The sequence below is a fragment of the Lemur catta genome, chromosome 10 (assembly GCF_020740605.2).
Source record: "Lemur catta isolate mLemCat1 chromosome 10, mLemCat1.pri, whole genome shotgun sequence".
NCBI classification, from domain to species: Eukaryota; Metazoa; Chordata; class Mammalia; order Primates; family Lemuridae; genus Lemur; species Lemur catta.
The window spans coordinates 64314648-64333820 of NC_059137.1; the positions used below are offsets into that span (position 1 = coordinate 64314648).

Below are 19173 nucleotides of genomic sequence, written 5' to 3' on the forward strand. Positions count from 1 at the left end.
AGCATCAGACAAACAATGCATCTAATCACAAATGGTACTGGTACAGCTAAGGAGGACAAAGACAAGCCATTCACACCTGGAATTGACTTGACTCGTCTCTGTAAGGAAGATGATCTTTTGTAGTCAGCTAAAAACTTGAATAAGTCTTCATCGCTGAGGCGATCTCCCTCCTGCCAAGAGAAAAGTCAGGGTTAGTGTAGATGCATCATTGATTCCTGGGTTAGGGACCAATGATTTCTGGGAAGATTTTTACCTTTAAGTTTTATTCTCACAAGTCTTTCATAGAAATTAGCATTATAGGCAACTCTGAAGTCATTTACTAATAGCTCAACCTCTTGTGAACTATTCCTTCCCAATCACTCCTAACTCACCGTGACTCAGACTCTCATGGGTCCTTCTGGGAACGGGGCTTCTATCGCATTCTAAGGAAGCTGATTTGACCATTAGAAATCTAGGCCAAAAGCTTCTCCCCCTATCACTTCCCCCCGTAATGCTAGTTTTACTTCCTGTAACAATACAGAATACGTTTACTTTCTTCTGCAAAGATTCAAATGTGGAGAAAACATCTTTCCTATCTCATTTCCTTCATACTTGTCTTGAACAAGAAGCTTAAAGCATAAATGGCACCCTCCATGTGCCCACCATGGGACAGGAGTTCTGCTCAGGGCCACACATGCATGATCTCCAATCCTCACAGCAACCCAGTAAGGGAGGTAGGTACATACGTCTTATTTCCAATGAGAAAATTCACACTTAGTTAAGACAAGTACCTTGGCCCCCAAGGTAATAAAATCGGGAAGGGTGTTTCCCAAATAGAAACCCTTTCAGACCCTTTCAATTTCCATTATGTGGCATGGTACACAGGCCCCTCAGCATACCTTCTACATTTCAGTTTAACATAATCCCTTTCAATAACCCATGAAGACTATTTGAGCTATGGAAACCTTTCCAAGAGAGTCAAACCAAGTCTGAAGTTTTTTGTTTTTTTTTTTAAATTATGGTAAAATACGCATCATTAAATTTACCACCTTAACCATTTCTACCATCTTAACCATTTCTACCATCTTAACCATTTTTAAGTATACAGTTCAGTAGTATTAAGTACATTCACAAAGTTGTGCAACCAATCTCCAGAACTCCTTCATCTTGCAAAAATAATCTGAAACTTTATACCCTTTAAACTACAACTCCCCATCCCCTCTTCCCCTAGACCCAGACAACCATCATTCTACTTTCTGTCTCTATGCATTTGATGACTCTGGGAAGTTTTTTATGTTTAAAATAGTCTTGATGTTTGCTGAGCTAACAGAGAGCACCATCTGGCATGGTCATGCTCTATGACAAGTAGGCAGCCCTGGAAACTTACACATGGAACAGAGGTGAGAAGGACAACAGCCAGGCCAGGAAACCCTGACACACAGCCTAATAAATGAATTGACCAAGATAATGCAAACAGGATAGTTTGTATCCTCCTCTCAATTTAAACAGCTAACATTCACTGAGAATTTATGTATTCTAGGCACTCTGAGAAGAGCTCTATAGTCCTCATGTCACTGACCCTCCCACCAGCCACATGAAGTCAGTACCATCATCCCTGTTTTGCAGATAATGAAAGTGAGGCTTGGTGAATGCTATAGTTTGAATGTCCTCTCCAAAACTCATGTTGAGGCTTGGTCCCCAAGGTGGCCATGTTGAGAGATGCAACCTTTAAGAGGTGATTGGGTCGTCAGGGTTCTGCCCTCATGAATGGATTAATACATTCACAGATTGATGGATTAGTGAGTTAATGGATTAATAGGTTGCCATGGGAGGGGAACTGGTGGCTTTATAAGAAGAGGAAGAGAGACCTGAGCTGGCACACTCAGCCCCCCTGCCATGTGATACCCTGCTCCACCTTGGGACTCTACAAACTGTCACCACCAGCAAGAAGGCCCTCACCAGATGCAGCTCCTGGATTTTGGGCTTCTCAGCCTCCAGAACTGTAGAAATAAATTCCTTTTCTTTATAAATTACTCAGTTTCAGGTATTCTGTTACAAGCAACAAAAAATAGACTAAGACAGTGACTTTAACTACCTATACTCCTCCTGTGGGCTCCAGGGCGCATGCCAATATGGGGACAAATCCTGACACACTACACTGTGAAGAGATACCTGCTTGAAAAAGGTGTTAATGGTCATGGTGGTGGTTCTGAAGTTGGATCCAACCCCATTTTCCTCCAAGGAGAGGGCTCTTTCAGAAAGTCTTCTAGATTGGGCCAAAGTCTTCCGTTCACCCACTGAGCTTCTCCCTTTAAAGAAATCAACTATTACTCTAAAGTATGCCTTTCTGTTTGAATACACAGCAGTTATTAACTTTACCGGGGTGGGGGGAGGGGATGGAGGTATGACTACATGGTGAGTGCCAGGCGAACTGTCTGGTGAATGGACACGCTTGAGGCTCTGACTCGGGGGGATGGGCAGGACATGGACATTGTATATAACTTGAACGTATGTACCCCCATGATGAGCTGAAATAAAAAAAAAAAAACTTTACCATATATAAGATATATTTAAAGTTGCTGAACAAGGACATTGAACACGGCCATCCCCATGTGGAAATTAGGGTAGACCAGATGCCACTCAGCAAGAGTCCAGAGCTGCAGCCAGAACAGGGTCTCCTGATAAGCTTTATTTAGTCAGCGCAGTGTTTTCTTTTGTTTTATTTTTATATTTGCATTCCACTGGGAGAGGCATGTACTCAAATGCCCCTGAAGGCATTTGGGATTGTGACCCAAACATTCTAGGGTCAGCCCGTGTACATTCTGAGTCTCAGCTTTCCTCTGCTCTCATTGTGTGGGCCAGGCCGCAAAACTGAGTTTCTGCCTCGGTTGACCTATCTAATGGGAATTAGAATCCCAGAACACATCCTAACTTGGGCTGGCACCCTGATACTCTGCTTAGTTGTTTCTTATCCCCTTTTGGGATTCAGGTGGAGATCTTATTGCTTTTATACTCCAAAACTCAGGGGTTCTGTTGTAAATAATCAAATTGCTTAGAACTCTAGTAGTTCTAATTCCTGTCTTTGAATATCCTTTTAACCTTAATTTGTACCATGATGCCAAACTGGGATTTCTTTCTACTGCTACCCACCTAAACATGCCATCCAGCCTCAATATAATATGCAGCATCTTCTAGTTGCTTCTTAAGAATCAGTCTCGGTAGTCAGGTTAAGTTATCCTTGACCTAGAGATTTCTGAGGCCTCAGCAGGCCTACCCCTGAGTGAGCTAGCTTATGGTACCCTCTAGGCTCTACACATACCTGTTTCAATTAAGGCTATCTGGGTCTGCATGGAAGTGGGCACTAAAAACAATTGTGGCGTGAAGGCTAGGATGCAGCACAGTGAGGTTTGTTATTGACAATTCAGAGATGACCCAGGAGCTCTGACTGGTGATTATGCAACAATAACTCCAGAGTAGCAGCAGCAATAACAAAATACCCTCTCTTCCACTTCCCTGATAAAGGCAGCATTTCAGAAGTGGCAGAGCTAAGGAATGCATAAGAAATGTGAACAGAGACTTAAATATTTGCTTGATACAAAAGCATTTGAGCAAACAGAAACGCCACCATAGGTGGGGGTGGGTCTACTTGAAAACTTTGCAATGCTCTTGAAAATTTCCATACCCAAACAGTTTAGGAATTAATGATTCAGATCAAGGGTGAGGTGATGAAAAAGAAATATGCTAAATAAATTAAAACAGTAACTACATGTTCTTTTGGCACCCACTTTTTCATTGCACTGGGCAAAGTAAACTTTAAGAGACTGGACATTGTGCTGAGAAACCTGACTGTTGCTTTTCTGAAGCCTTGGTCACAAAGGCTTTCCTGTGTTTAGGAGCCAACCACGGTGTCTCTGTTTAGCACACTAGAGATGGTTACTACATTTTCTTGTGATTTTTAAAATTTCCCTTTTCAGAGGGGGTGGCTACCCAAAATTAACTTTTTAAAGTGTCAAACCATCTAGAAAATCTTACGATAAGAGTATATTTAATCTCCCTAAATGCTCATGATAATTTTTGAAGATTACTGTCCCAGCAAGCATATGTAGTCCAGTCATAATAGTGTTTCATTCTATTTCTCTCCTTCCTTCTCACCACTCCCCAAAGCTCCTGCAGCCCCAGCCCCCACCAGGAAGCAGCTGACCTCAGAGCTGGCAGGCTGGGAGCCTTCCCCTGCCCCCTGCAGATGAAACTCTTACCAACTGCGGGCTCCACTTCCATTACCTCCCTGTCGAGGGTGGAGACATTGAAGAAGTTTGCTAAGCTTATGGGCGCCCAGGCAAAGGGCATCCGGTATTTCCCCAAGCGTTGGCAGAAGGATTCGGCTTGAAGTTTGAGTTTTTCAATCTTTTCTTTACTCTAGAGGAAAATGGGAAGAAACAAGCTGTAACAAGCATCAACACTGAGTCCCCTGCCTCTGACATGGATGTGACAGCTCTCCTCCAAATTCAAACCTTACTGATTAAAAAGAGTGCACAGGCAGAAAAATGACTCAACTCGGGCCAGAAGTCTAGCTGGAAATAGATTAAAAAGTGAGAAGTTTAACGAAAGTCTACACTCAATGAAAAAACTGCATATTCAGCTAAAAAAAAAATGTCCAAGGCTTGTTATACCAGCTAATCTCTGAGTGATTCTTTTGGTGGCTAGCTATGTGACTTAGATTTGCACCAAAGAATCTAGGAATAAAAAGTTTAGAGCTATGATGACACCACTGCACTCTAGCCAGGGCGATAGAGCAGAGACTCTGTCTCACAAAAGAAAAAAGCACAAAATTTAGTATGTTACCTACCAAACTCCCAAGTGAATCTGTTTTTCAAAAGTTGCCTTGGAAAACTCCAAAAAATTCTAAAAAGTTTCCTAACAACTTCTTATGAGATTTACAACACTTCCAAGGTGTTCTTTCTAAGTTTGGAATAAAAGATAGATTTTTAAAAAAGTCTTGAGTTCAACAAATCTTACTTGAAATTTACGAGTCTGTAGTAGAATCCTGATTAGGTAAGTCTTATTCCAGAAAGGCCATGTTTTAAAAACCATACTGGGAAGCTTTGCAAATTGCTGCTAAGAAAAGATGTCCTTTTCATAAGCTCAACATCTATGCTGTGCTAATGACTTTGTGATGTATGGTAGCGATGACCAATTCCCAATCATCCATACCAGAAAGGGCAGTGGTCCATGCTGTTGAGGAAGGCCAGGAGAGCTTTGGCACTATTTAGTTTTGCAATCAGCTGGATCAGAGCCTCAGAACCAAGACAACAGGATGTGGCTTTGCCGTCACCAAGTTGTGTAATCATACATTGGTGTGTATCATCATTAGGGAGTTCAACAATTTATTTCTTTAAAAAGTTATCATCACTGACCAGTTTCTTTTTCTTCTTTCATTTAAATTCAACGTATTAGTGTCTCATATAGGGACATATTATGGACTAAATCCCATTAACTATTTTGTGAAACACTTCTGAAAATACCTGCTCCTTCTAAGATGTCACCATTTGGCAATATTCAAATTATATACCTTTCCACCGTCACTTTCTTTGATAACCATGTAGGGTTCTGCACAGTCTCCAATCTCGCCCTGCTGAAGGACTTTTTCAATCTATCAGCAAAAACAGCATAAACACAAAGAACACGAATTACATCCACGTAAAGGAATCAATGCAACAATCAAAATCATGCTTTATACAACATTTGATGACATGGGAAGATATTGTGATATATGTTTTTTATTTTAAAAAAATTACTATGAAGGGTACCATATAGCTTTGTAAAAAAAAAATCACAGAGGCATATTAAAAGGATGATAGTAGACAGCAAATGTACACAGCAAATGTCAACAGTAGTTATCTTTGTACGGCGAGATTATGTGTGATTTTTATTTTCTTCCTATTGCTTAGTGTATTTTTTATTTTTAAACAATAAACATGTATTATGTCTACAATAAAAAGTGCAATAAAAGTTATTTTATAAAACAAAACCCATGAGACATGTGTAGGCAGTGGAAAGCTCATTTTCTTTATTATTGCTTACAATGTAAAAAAGAGATATGGTCTCTGTAAAAGTCAGCTTGGGGACCAAAACCTTCCACAAAATGAATAAATGAACAGAATAAATTATCTGTAATTGTCTCCATGGTATTTCCTATTAGGCTAATTTTCTGGATTTAGCAGACTTGGAAAGAAACTCAAAAGCACGGGGATGTGCAGCGTCTCAGTTTGCCGAGCGGCTGGTGACAGGGGTGGGTGCTGCTCTGTCAAGTGTCTCCTTCCAGCTTGCTCCAGGCAGGGAGCTGGCTGGCCACTTGCCATCAGGTTGGGTGCCATGATTAGGAGCAAGGCAAGGAGAAATTGGAAATTTCCTAACTCCCTGATAAAAGACAATTTAACTTAGATGTTGAAGAGAAAAACAAGTAGATTTAGTCCCATTAGCCTATGTCATTAGTTGAAATGGCCCTTGAAGAAGAAATCTGGGTCAACATATTCCAATAGGCACATACTCTTAATAGGTGTTATCAGTGAGGGACAAAGTCTTTAACCCAGAGTACCCTCCGGAGGGGTGTTTCATGGGATTTCAAAGGAAGCGGCATGGCAAGGGGCTGATCAGGGGACACCTGTTTCAGGGAGGAGTCCAAGCGGGAAGTCTCACTTCTCACAAAAGAAGTTAAAAACCCCTCCCCATTGCCATTGCATGGAGAGAAGGCTGATCCCACTGAGAGATGCACAATGTTGAAAACATAGACTCATAACGCTTGAGCTAGAAACTGACCAGCATTCCTGTTAATCAGCAATCAGTCACTCATTCATTCCAGAAATCTTTGTTGAGTACCTTCTGTGTGGTAGCAGCTGGGGAGATACGGTGGTGATAAGCATGGTCCCTATTTTCCTGAGCGCACACAATAAGCATGGTCCCTATTCCTCTGAAAACCAATAAATACGGTCCCTGTTCTCCTGAAGCTCATAGTCAGGAGCTTATAGAACAAATTGGAAGGAAACTAATTTTTCCATGAAGCCAATGGATTAAAAATGTGGTCTTTAAAATGAATTTTAAACAAAGACTAAGAACTTTTTAGTTAGGACCCTGAAGCAAGGAATGGAATGCCAGGGCTTCATGCCCTAGTGTGCAGCATGGAACATACAGGATAGGGGTCCCCCGAATATAGAAGCAGGAGAATCCAGATTCGACCAGACCAGCAGATTCTACTCGCTTTGCTGCATTGGGCAAGGGTCACTCCAGGTACCTCATGAGGAGGAGCTGCAGGCTGAAAGGAGAACCCATTGTTTGGAACCTTCATGATTTATGTAAAAGGGTATGAAATGAAGCGTGTGAGTCTTCGTCACCATGGAAGGTAGGGCAAAGGTGCCTATCAGAAATTCTTAACGTAGAGAGGCTACTTTCTGCTTTATTCAGGAAGGGCTGGTTCAATGCCTGGCATGTTATTTTTAAAGTGCTTCAGATTCACTCCAGGCCTTACTCTCCATCCCTCAATTGTGAAACAAATACTTTTATCTATTTCACAAAATCTTGAATTAAAACTTTAGGCCTGAAATGACTCCCTAAAGCAATATTTTATGCAATACCAGAACTCGATGACTCTGCCTGAAATACAGTTAAGATCCTGGTGTTCAGGCTGGGAATAAACACAAGAAAGGAAGTAGCCCTAGTAAAGCAAAACACATGGAAAGCAAACCAGGGACTGTCTTGCTATGTAGATTTAAATTTCTTCATAATATCCAGAAAACTTAGAGTATGTTTGTTATTGCCAAATGAATGCATTCACACATTTGAAAATTTTGGGACATATTTGGTAAGTGATAGTAACCACTTAGTAACCACTGTTATTTGGCAGACTACTAGGGACTAGTCAAAATAAAGTCATCCACTGAGAAGTACAGTTTTAAATAAAATTTGGCTCTACAGAACTAGTGTTGGTTTCCTTGGTTTCCAAGGCTGAGAAAGAATTTTGAATTTAACTACAGGGCTGTCATAGTGGGCTTTACGCTAATTTTTCCTGTATGTCTAAGTAATATTGCAATGAAAAGAATGCACCTTAAAGTTTGATGACCATAAATGTGTCTTTTTAGCAATAGAATTTTAACTATACTTTCCATAAGCTTAAATAAGTTCCCCTCAAGCTGTAGTAAACCCTCATAATCTTTGTAAAATGATGCAAAGGAAGCTAGAATGGAAAGGCATCTGCTGCCTGTTAAGTAGCCTCCAAGTTACCTGAATGTTTTGGAATCTATATGCTACCGTCACCATGAGATCGTGGGGGAATCACTGAGATTATGGACATAAAACACTGTCCTAACTCGAAAATGTTCCAAACACAGAAAGCCAAGTATACATGAAATCAGACACCTAGATTTGTTGTTTTGTCTCATTTTACAATTTTAGTTTCAAGAGTCAATTAGACTGATTATTTGGCCTTATAAGGTGGCTAAAATACCCAATGTTTGTTGACTTATAACCAGTCATTTTGGTGTATAGAGAAAGACTCTGGGTTTTTGTTTTCTTGGTTGGTTTTTTTGTTTTTTATATCAGCAAAGAATACAGTCTAGAACGAAAATTTCTCCTACTTGTTGTCTGACAGATTTCGACTCTCATTTAACACACTCAGTCTGTGACATGATGATAAAAAGGGAGAGTGAAACTTGGAAACCACAGCCCAAACTGTAAGAGCCTGGACTTGGAAACATTTAACTATGGGTCTCTAGAAAAAGTGAACATCATTAGGAAACTCTACCGGAGAGATTTTGTGTCTTTGTCCACAGTAGCCTCCAAAAGCCAGAAGCTGAGGGAACTTTTCTCAGTTAGGAGGGAGGGTACTGACATGGTTTGGATGTTCTGCCCCTGCAAATCTCATGTTGAAATCTGATCCCCAGTGTTGGAGGTATGGGCTGGTGGGAGGTGTCTGGGTCATGGGGGCAGATCCCTCATGAATGGCGTGGCGGCCTCCCCAGCATAATGAATGAGTTTTCTCTATTAGTTCACATGAAAACTGGTTGTTTAAAAGCGCCTGGCACCCCCTCCTCTCTCTCCTGCTCCTTTTCTCACCATGTGGCACACCAGTTCCCCTTGATTGGGAGCTCCCTGAAGCCCTCACCAGAAGCAGATGCTGGCGCCGTGCCTCTTGTAGTCTGCACAACTGTGAGCCAAATAAACATCTTTTCTTTATAAACTACCCAGTCACAGGTATTCCTTTATAGCAACACAAAATGGACTAACACAGGTACATGAGGTGTGCCAGGCTTGATTCTGTAGTCACGACTACTCACTAAGGTCATTGTAATAATCCCCACTCTTCAGATGAGGAAATGAAGTCTCAGAAAGGTCAGGTCCATTGCCAAAGTCATACAGTTACTAAGTTGTAAAGCCAGGATTCAAACCTAGGACTGTCTGACTCCAAAACCATAGTCTTTCTAGGATCTAAAACAGAATTTGTTTGTAAGGGAAAGGGGTAAGTTGAGAAGGGAACAAAGTGAATCTCACAGAGAACATGTAGACACGTTCTGACGTCTCTTTTGCCCCAGATGTGCAGGGAATATTGCAACAACGGAAACATTGGGATGTGCAAACGAGAATGTGGTTAATACCTTGATTACTAGGTAGATGTCTGAGGATGGGTAAGAGACCGAGAAGATGGCAGATCTCGCCTGACTCGATGTGGCAACCGAAGGCGTGTGAGCTCGCAGAAATCCTTTGAACTGGTCAGAGTTCAGGTCACAGTGAAAATTTTCTGAGATCTGTAAATGAGCAGCACAGTGAAAAATAAGTTAGATCTGTTGTATTCATAGTCTAAATGTGTTTAAAAAAAAGAGTGAAAAAGCCACAAAGAAATTTTGCTGAAGGAATAAGTGTAGTCATACATATGGTTTATGATGAGTGGCTACTGGAAAATCTGATACATGTTTTGTCACAATTTCTAGATATTCTGGAGCCATTTGAGAGATGTTCCTTGAAACATTAAAATGTTTGTTAGCCCACCAGTATTTCCTGAGTATCAGTGATGTGCTAGGTACTTCACTACATAAGCACAGGATGTTGCCTCTGTGCTCAATTAGTTTCCAATCAAGAATGAGGGAAAAGGGAAACGTAACTAACTACAGTAAAAGCAAAATTCAAGTTGCCAATGGCATACAAAGAAGCGGTGATGAGGAAAGCTTTTCATGGAAGAAGCGTTGGAGAGCGATGGGCCTTAGAAAAAGATTCTGACAGGCAGAGGTAGAGGGTGAAGGTGTGTCAGGGAGAGAGTACAGCACAGACAAATATCTCAGAGGCTGGAACGCCTGGAGTGAGCTTAGTTATCAGTCGACCAGCTTGACTGTGCATAGGCTGTAGAGGGGAAGAAGGCATATGAGAGCCACGGTGAAAGTCTGGCATGGAAGCTAAAGAGTTTGTTCTTAACGTTGCAGGTAGTGAGGGTCCATCAAGGATTTTGAGCAAGAGCATGACATGAATAGTGCTCCTTGGCTCACTTGGTGTGATGTTATGTAAGAGCTGCTGCACGGTTGGGTTCTCCCTTTCATCTCTAAGAGAGTTGTAGCGAGAAGTGGCTACCCATGCAGAGACTATATTTCCCAGCCTCCCTTGCAATGAGGGGTGATCAAGTGACTAAATTCTCTCCAACAGATTGTGAGCTGAATCAAAGTGTCGAACTTTTAGGCTTCTTCCACCCCTCTTTTCCCTTTTTCTGGGCATCAGTGGCAGTGACAAGAGTGATTTGGGGAGAGCACATATTGAAGATGGAGGAGCCACTGCCAGCCTGGGTTCCTGAATGACTGAATCGGGCAGAGGGACACCCTAACTCTGGATCGTTAAGAAACAAGACGAGAAACCTCTTGTTCTTTAAGCCTGTGGTTTTCAGCAGCTTCAGCATCACCTGGAAATCTGTTAGAAATGCAAATTCTTAGGCTCTACCTGGACCTATGGAATCAGAAACTCTCGGGGTAGAGCCCAGCAATCTGTGTTTTAACAAGTCCTCCTGGGGATTTGATGCATGCTCAAGTCTGAGAACTACTGCTTTAAGCCACTGCATTTCGAGGTCTACTTGTTTTAGCAGTTAACCTACTCTAACTAATACAAATCTCAGTGATTATTAATATTTATCCAAGAGATATATGTTTTCTTAACTATAGAATGGTTATGGGTAAAGAGGGGCAGAAGTATCTGGCTTATTCTGGTTTTGCTATTGCTGTCCTCTAGGAGTTAGAAAATGACTAAACATTAAAACACTCATGGAAAAGTCTTGGGTCACTGTTTCCATTAAAAGCACATTACATCTGGTAATGTCTTCACCCTGTGGCAAATTTAGACTTTTACTGCACAAGACGACTTCCATTTGGGATGAGCCCATTTCACAGTGCAAAGAGCTCTCAAACCCAGGAAACGTTACATGCATATCCAAACTTGTTCAACATGCATTTAAACTGGTTTGTTTCTAACATAACCTCATGTGCTGACTATTTCATTTGTCTCCTATCCCAACCAGGTCACCATCTCCAGCAGGCCTTTCCCTCAAAGATTCCTCAAAGTACATAAATGATGTTCCCAGATCATTGCTTGAAAAATTGCAGAGGCTGAACAGAACTGGAGCCATCAAAGGTCATTTGTTTTCAAATATGATGTGCTCTTGCTGCATAGAAATGAGATTTAAAACCATAAACCCAAAGAATCATGAACAGTTTGCATGCTTCAGGGATGTATTCTTTGCTTTCTTACCTTTTTCCTTTCTTTAACATCATAGAGGGCAATGCTGGCAAACAGAGGCTCAATTTCAATCTCAAACCTGTCAGAGAAAGAGAGATAAATCTATATGGCTTTAAGTTAGATAATTTTGAATTTTCTGAAAATGCCTGAATATATAAACTGGTTAAAAATGGAAATAGTTTCCAGAAGTATTTGGAAAACTCCACACATATGAGAATTACACTGGGATATTAATGGAGAAACATGGGGGGTTAATGGAAGATTCTTGATCATTTGAAATTATGGTGGATGTTACCACAACATGGTGGATGTTTTGGGGATGTATCAAAAAAATGCTTGTTGGTAGCACTGCAAGACAGAGTGGGCTGTATGGACCCTTACACTGATCCAACTTCTTACCACTGTACCTGCTGTGTTTTCAGAGGATAGAGTCTCTGTTGTAGGTAATGGAATTGTCCATATTTCACATTTTACTGGTAGAATAGGAGCTCTATTATTTAATTCTAAGGAACGGGCTCTTCAGATAGCAACAAAAGAAAAGTTCAATTGCTTTACAGTGGGACGGTCAGAGGAAGATTGGATTATGACCTGGATGAATGTCTGGCCCTTCCTAACTCCATTACCGAGGAGCTGCTGAGTTGAGGTAGGGGAGGGGATTCAGCATAGCAGATAAACACTGAGGTGCCCGGACCCTACAAGAGCTGGAAAGAGCCCTTGTATTGGTCCTAACTGCCAATTTCCCTTGACATGGTGGGCTTGATGAGAACACATGCGTAAAGCAGAATCCCAGCACATGTCAACAGGTGCACAGGGACTGCAGATGAGCACCTTCCAAGTTTCTCGGCTTAACAACCCATGACCTTGGACACTGCCTGCCAAGGGCATCAGTAAAGAGGCCCTTGTCCACCATCACTTCAGAAGTCATGTGGCTTAGGCCACATTTTGTCTCCAGGCATGCGCGTGAGAGGATGGCCTTATCATTGGACAGCTATGTCTCAAAAGAGGACTTTTTAGAAGAATATTTGGACAGAGGATAAGCACAGACAAAAGGGTTAGTTGGTCAAATGAGGCAGTTTGGAATAATGGCAGACTCACGGGACACTGGGTCAGAGAGACCTGGGCCCTGTTCCTCTCCTACCACCTGCCAATTCTGGGACCCTAATCAGGTTACTTATCTCCCCCAGTTCCATTTGTGTATCTGCAAAATGAGGCAAGGACACTTGCCCTTCCCATCTTCCCAGCTCACTGTAAGGCTCATGTAAGGCACTTTAAAAACAACATGGAGCAGTGGCATTATTCACAGTAGCCAAAAGATGGAGGCAACCCAGGTGTCCACAACAGTTGAATGGATAAACAAAAGGTGTCATACACAGGTACATATAATATCATTCAACCTTAAAAAGGAAGGACATTCTGACATACGCTGCAACATGGATGAAGCTGAGGACATCATGCTAAGTGCAATAAGTCAGTCACAAAAGGATAAATATTTTGTGATTCCTCTTATACGAGGTACCTAGAGTAGTCAAGTTCAGAAAGACAGAAAGTAGGATTGTGATTGACAGGGGCTGGGAAGTGGGGGGAATGGGAGTTAGTGTTTAATGGGCATGGAGTTTCCATTTGGGAAGAAACTATTTCTGGAGATGGATGGCTGTGATGGTTGCAGCACAACGCGAAGGTACCTAATGCCACTGAAATGCACATTATAAATGGTTAAGATGGTAGATTTTATGTTATGTGCATTTTACCACCAAAAAACCCAATGATGAGGATTTCCATGTTGATTCTTCCTATTACTAGGTAATAGCACATTAATTAGGGCATTCCCTGTGCCTTGGTTCACCAGCTGTTGCCTGGTGTGGTCAACCTGTGCCAGGTTGCTCCCTATACACAAGGGGTCTGAATATTGCTGGGATATACTTAGATAGGCACTGAGTGTTAAGTTCTCTGTGGTTCACAGAAAGAAAAAGAGAATTGACATTTATTAAAGATTTAATAATTATGCTGTGATAAATGTTTTACACAAGTCAACCTCTTTACTCTTTACAACAGTGTAATGTAGTATTATCTTCATTTTATACATGAGGACACCAAGGTTGAGAGAGATTAAGGAACTTGTCAAAGGCTGCAAAGTTAGAAAGTAGCACAGTCAGATTTAGAGCTCAGCCGTTTCTGATCACAGGATCTGGGCTTTTTCTACAAGTGTTTCTCCAAGTGCAGTCCCCAGTAACCAGCATTCGGAAGCACAGGAAGGGTTTGTGAGCATGCAGGTTTCTTGGTACCAATTACCGAACCAGACCTACTGAACCAGAAACTCTGAGGGAGAGGATTTTGGAGGTCTCCCAAAATCTGCATTTAAAACAAACTCTCTAGGTAAATTTTATGCATGTTGAAGTTTCACCATCAAAAAGACTCCTAAGAGCTGAGGTTACTTTGCAGAAGATGGCATTAAATCTTAAATTAAAAGATTTCCCCACCTAAAATACAAAACAGAAAAATACTTTGTTGTCATCCTGTTTTTTTCTTACTGCTATAAACATGTGGAGAACTGGCCCCAGTCTAGTTCTTTCTGTATCCTTGATGCTTTATTTCTCAAAAGCAATAGAGACAGTTAAAAATCTCCATAACTTAAAAAAAATTCCCTAGCTGCTAAAACCTAGAGTACTATAAATAGAATTCTGCATATCAATGTCAATGAGAAAATATCTGCCATTAATATTATCCTTAAATTTTTACTATTCATACTTTCACATTCTAGGATTACCTATAAGAATTTGTTTCCTTTCTTTTATCCAGTTTACTCAAAGTAGTTATATCTAGGGATATTTCATTGGTCCATCTCCTGTTGTAGGTATATTTTAGTACAGATACTATTTAAGACACTTGAGCAGCCCAAGTGCACTGGGCAAACACATCTATTCTACTTAATTTCTGCTTTGGCAGTTGGGGAAACATCACTAGAAACTGGACTTGACAATTTTCTTTCTTTTTTTTTTTTTTTGGAGACAGAGTCTCACTTTGTTGCCCGGGCTAGAGTGAGTGCCGTGGCGTCAGCCTAGCTCACAGCAACCTCAGACTGCTGGGCTTAAGCGATCCTCCTGCCTCAGCCTCCCGAGTAGCTGGGACTACAGGCATGCGCCACCATGCCCGGCTAATTTTTTTCTGTATATATTTTTAGTTGTCCAGATAATTTATTTCTATTTTTAGTAGAGACGGGGTCTTACTCAGGCTGGTCTCGAACTCCTGACCTCGAGCGATCCACCCGCCTCGGCCTCCCAGAGTGCTAGGATTACAGGCGTGAGCCACCGCGCCCGGCCCTGACAATTTTCATTAAGAGAAATCCAAGTGACTCCATTTTTAAAAAATAACACATGTCTATCTTAGTGGGCCATGTTTTCCCACCTGTAAGAACAGCTGCCATTTACTTATTAGAAAGTCTAGAAGGCTTGGTGGCAAGCATCCTCCCATCCCAATTGCCATAGTTGCTGCATCTAAAAGTAGCCTGATTGTACATCCTGTGGGGGTGGCTGCGGGCCTCAGACAATAGCGTAGACTTCCCAAACAATGAAGAGGGGAACAGTCACTTCCACTCAGTCCTACCGCTGACCTGATGGGTTAGGAAGCTCTCACTTCCGGGTTGGCTTACAAGGGTTAGAGTTTGCTTTTCTGTACTCATTACTTGATACAGAGCTGTTTTATAGGCTGCTCATTTCTGTGTATAAGACAAAGGCCCTTATACCCCCATTGATAGAATTGGCCAGGGCAGGGGGCTACATCAAGAGAGCACCCATGCCTGTGTGAGCAGCCATGCTGGCTTGTGTTCTGAGCAGAAGAACTTGGGAGAGGCTATGCGTTAGAATCACAGAAGTTTATAGTAGGTAGGAACTTCAAGACCATCTGGTCTAACAATTTCATTTACAGGTAAGAATTCAAAATCCCTGGAAGTTTCCCAGGACTGAGATACAGTCTTGAATCTAGAATCCAGATGCCTAATTGCAAACCAGGTGCTACTTAAGAGACCTAGGAATTGATTTTGAGAGACGGATCACCCTCTTAATAGCATATGTAAAAATGTTATGATTATGCACTTTTGCTTAGGCAGAGTATTTACAACTTTAATATTTTCAAAATGGTCTCTGGGTTCCAAGAGGAAGAACTAATTCCCTAAAGTAGCAGTCTGCAAAGAGGAAGAGAGGTCTGGGAGCACTCCAGGGGGTACACAAGACACTGCATTGGAGGGCAGGAAGAAAATGCTAGATATCTTTAGATTTATTTAGCTCACGCTTTAAAATTTCTCATGTATGTTTTATAACGTGGATAATATTTTAATGTGCAAGAACAAAACAAAATTAATACACATATACAGAGGACATGTAACTTGTTTTTTTTCAAAATATTAAAGTACACGATCAAAAAGTTTGCAGACAACTGCTTTAAAGTAGATGCGGCAAATAATTGGCTCATAAGATGAAATTGAACTGCAGACATGTTTTGTGTGAATTGTGCAGTGTTTAAAAAAGAAAGGACAAGATATTTAGGGAGTCAGGAAATTATGCTGAAAAATCTGGGTTTTCAACTTCTCTTGATAAAAAAAGAAATAAGACAATTGACAAAAATGGGCCTGTTTCCTTGGTTGGCAAGAGTTGGCTGTAGCTAGCAGTGGGTCCCCCATTAACACAGTTTGCTACAGACCCCACCACTCCCTATTGTCCCCTGGCACTGAACTGCGTTTTGGTTGCATCATTGTGTTTTGACAGTGGTGTCCTGGTAACTGTTTAACAAACAATCTCTGGGGGGAAAGGGTCCCCATTTGTAGCATTTGCTGATTTCTATGTTGTAAATACTTTCACCCTGGCCAATTTAAAGTTACCAATCTGACCTCACTGAACATGGAGTTGGGAAGAGATGTGCACTATCAGCTTTTGTGAGTTAGTACAAGTTGACTCCTGCAATCCACTGACTTTACTGTGTTTTTTTCCATAATGTAGGCCATTTCACTCAATGACCTTACATGCCTGACCTTGGTAAACACTTGTGTTTGCCTTGCCTATTGTAGAAGAATGACTGTCAAAGCTTGGTAGGAATAGAGTCCAGAAATAGACCCCAAACTCTGCTCTTTCCACTACTACCTCACAGATGCCCACAGTTAAAAGTCTGTTGAGAGCTCCCCCCTGATTCAAGCTCTCAGTTTGTCTCTAAAAGGCAAGACAAATCTCAAAGTAGTGGTAGCATGTTTTCTGATACTTACTTTAGCGTCAGCAACTTGACCAATATTCTGTTGCCCAGATGTTCCTTGGGACATTCTGGTACCGGACGTATTTCTACAGCATCCTCCTATTATTAACCACATTACAAAGAAATCATTAGTGAATTCCATGAGGAACTCCACTTGGAGTTAACCCAGGGAAGGGAAGGCTGTCCTCCCTGGCTCAAGTCAACTTACATTTGTTTTATTTCTTATAGCAGAATAACACTCTGCCTTTTACAAGAGTTCACCATCCAACCCCCAACCTTCCAAGCCAGCATTTACAGCAAACATTTTCTCCTTTCAGAAAACCAAGCATTTAAAACAAAGAGACTGAAGGAGGAAGGAAGGAAATGTGAAAATGGACATGGCTTAGTAACATCCACCAGATGGCATTGCAAAATCATACCTATTGTTGGGTTTTTTTGTTGTTGTTTTTGTACTTTTTTTTTTTTTTTGCCTGCTCTAAATACATATTCAGAATATTTCTCCTGTCAAGGGCTTTACTAGTAAATAGGTGAGTTTCAGACTTGAGACCTGAGTCAGAGTGGTTCACTGACGGCTGTGAACCATTAATGCTGTAACAGATTCTCTTTCTCAGTTCACTGTTTTCTTAAATAGATGATAGAGATTGAGGAGTGAATTTACAGGTTCTATACAGACATATGTAGGTACAACCTGCAAAAGTTCTAAGTACAAGAAAGCTTAGTAATGACAAATTAAGAGCTATACCTGTCTATTTGACCACATAGGGGCTAAAGACTTAAACAGAAATAACAAGTCCCTATTGAAACTTTAGCATTTAAATCTGAATTTTCACTGAATCTTAATTACATTCACGTTTGTGAAATTAAACAGTGCAAATTCTTGAAAACTTTAATTCCCACTCTTGCAGTAGGTTATCCAAACACACGAGTGGTCTGTTGCTCATAAAGATTCAGAGTCATGTCTAATTGTCTTTTCCTGGCAATAAACACTGGCAGCTTCCCACCAAATACCCCACAGCAACCATAACATTTTTGCAGATAGCAGTGAAGTCACCTTCCTGGTAAACCTGTACCCGGTTTGGTGGAATGATTGAAGTGCTAAACTCACCACTACTCTAATCTCTCTTCCCCTTCGGCCCCCATTCCTGTGGTTGCTGCTCGCTGGCTGTCTCGCTGGGTGGAATCGCCGAGTGTGTTTCAGAGCAGATGCTGTTCACATGCCTACACTGAGCTGGACTCTCTCAGAGCAAGCTGGAACTTTTAGGACGATCAGAACAGACACATCTGAAGGGAAGGGCCCTCTCTTTGGAAAACAACCTCAACGTACAGATTCCTAAGACTACCTTTGGTTTGGATTCTAATCTTTGGAATCCGTTTTTTTGTTTGTTTGTTTTGTTTTAGAAACAGGGTCTCACTCCATCGCCCAGATAGAAGTGCTGTGGCACGTGATCAGTTATAGCTCACTGTAACCTTGATCTCCTGGCCTCAGGTGATCTTCCTGCCTCAGCTTCTGGAGTGGCTGGGACTACAGGCATGCCACCATGCCCAGCTAATTTTTTTATTTTTATTTTTATTTTGTAGAGACAGGGTCTCCCAATGATGCCCAGGCTGGTCTCGAACTCCTGGCCTCACGCGATCCTCTGCCTTGGCCTCCCAAAGTGCTGGGATTACAGGTATGAGCTACCACACCTGCCCTGGGATAATTTCTTAAAAAACTTTTCATTTGGAAAATTCTAAACATATAAAAAAGGAGAGAGAATGATACAATGAACCACCATTTATTTATCACCTAGCTTCAACAATTTCAACTCAAAGGAAGCCTGGTTTCATCTATATTCCCACTTACTACCTTCCCCTGCTCAATGCTGGATTATTTAGAGGCAACTTCCCAGCATAATTTCATGTGTAAATATTTCAGTACATATCTATAAAAGATAAAGATTTTTAAAAACACATAACAATAATGCCATTATAACTCCTAAAAAATAAACAACAATTTCTTATCGCCACAAAATAATTGTATCAGTTTCAAATTTCCCCAACTATCTTAGTTTTTTTACAGTTAGTTTGTTAAGTCAGGATCTGAACGAGGTCCACGTATGACATTTAGATGATGTTATTTCCTAAGTCTCTTCTCATCTATGTGAATTTCTTGAGCCTTTACAGCTATCTTAAATAGGAACTCATTCCCAAAGAAACAGAAAG

General features: G+C 41.2%; 1 protein-coding gene across 3 annotated transcripts in view; it reads right to left on the minus strand.

Moving 5' to 3' along the window:
• The window catches only part of DOCK8 (dedicator of cytokinesis 8), a 199796-nt gene that overhangs the window by 107055 nt on the left and 73568 nt on the right, over positions 1 to 19173 (minus strand). For all 3 annotated transcript variants that reach the window (XM_045562393.1, XM_045562395.1, XM_045562394.1), the window contains 7 exons: positions 16985 to 17070; positions 11749 to 11815; positions 9624 to 9773; positions 5549 to 5629; positions 4236 to 4395; positions 2152 to 2288; positions 77 to 170 (listed from right to left, as the gene is read on the minus strand). In XM_045562393.1, coding sequence (XP_045418349.1) covers positions 77 to 170; positions 2152 to 2288; positions 4236 to 4395; positions 5549 to 5629; positions 9624 to 9773; positions 11749 to 11815; positions 16985 to 17070 — 775 coding nt within the window. The remainder of the gene's footprint in view (positions 1 to 76; positions 171 to 2151; positions 2289 to 4235; positions 4396 to 5548; positions 5630 to 9623; positions 9774 to 11748; positions 11816 to 16984; positions 17071 to 19173) is intronic.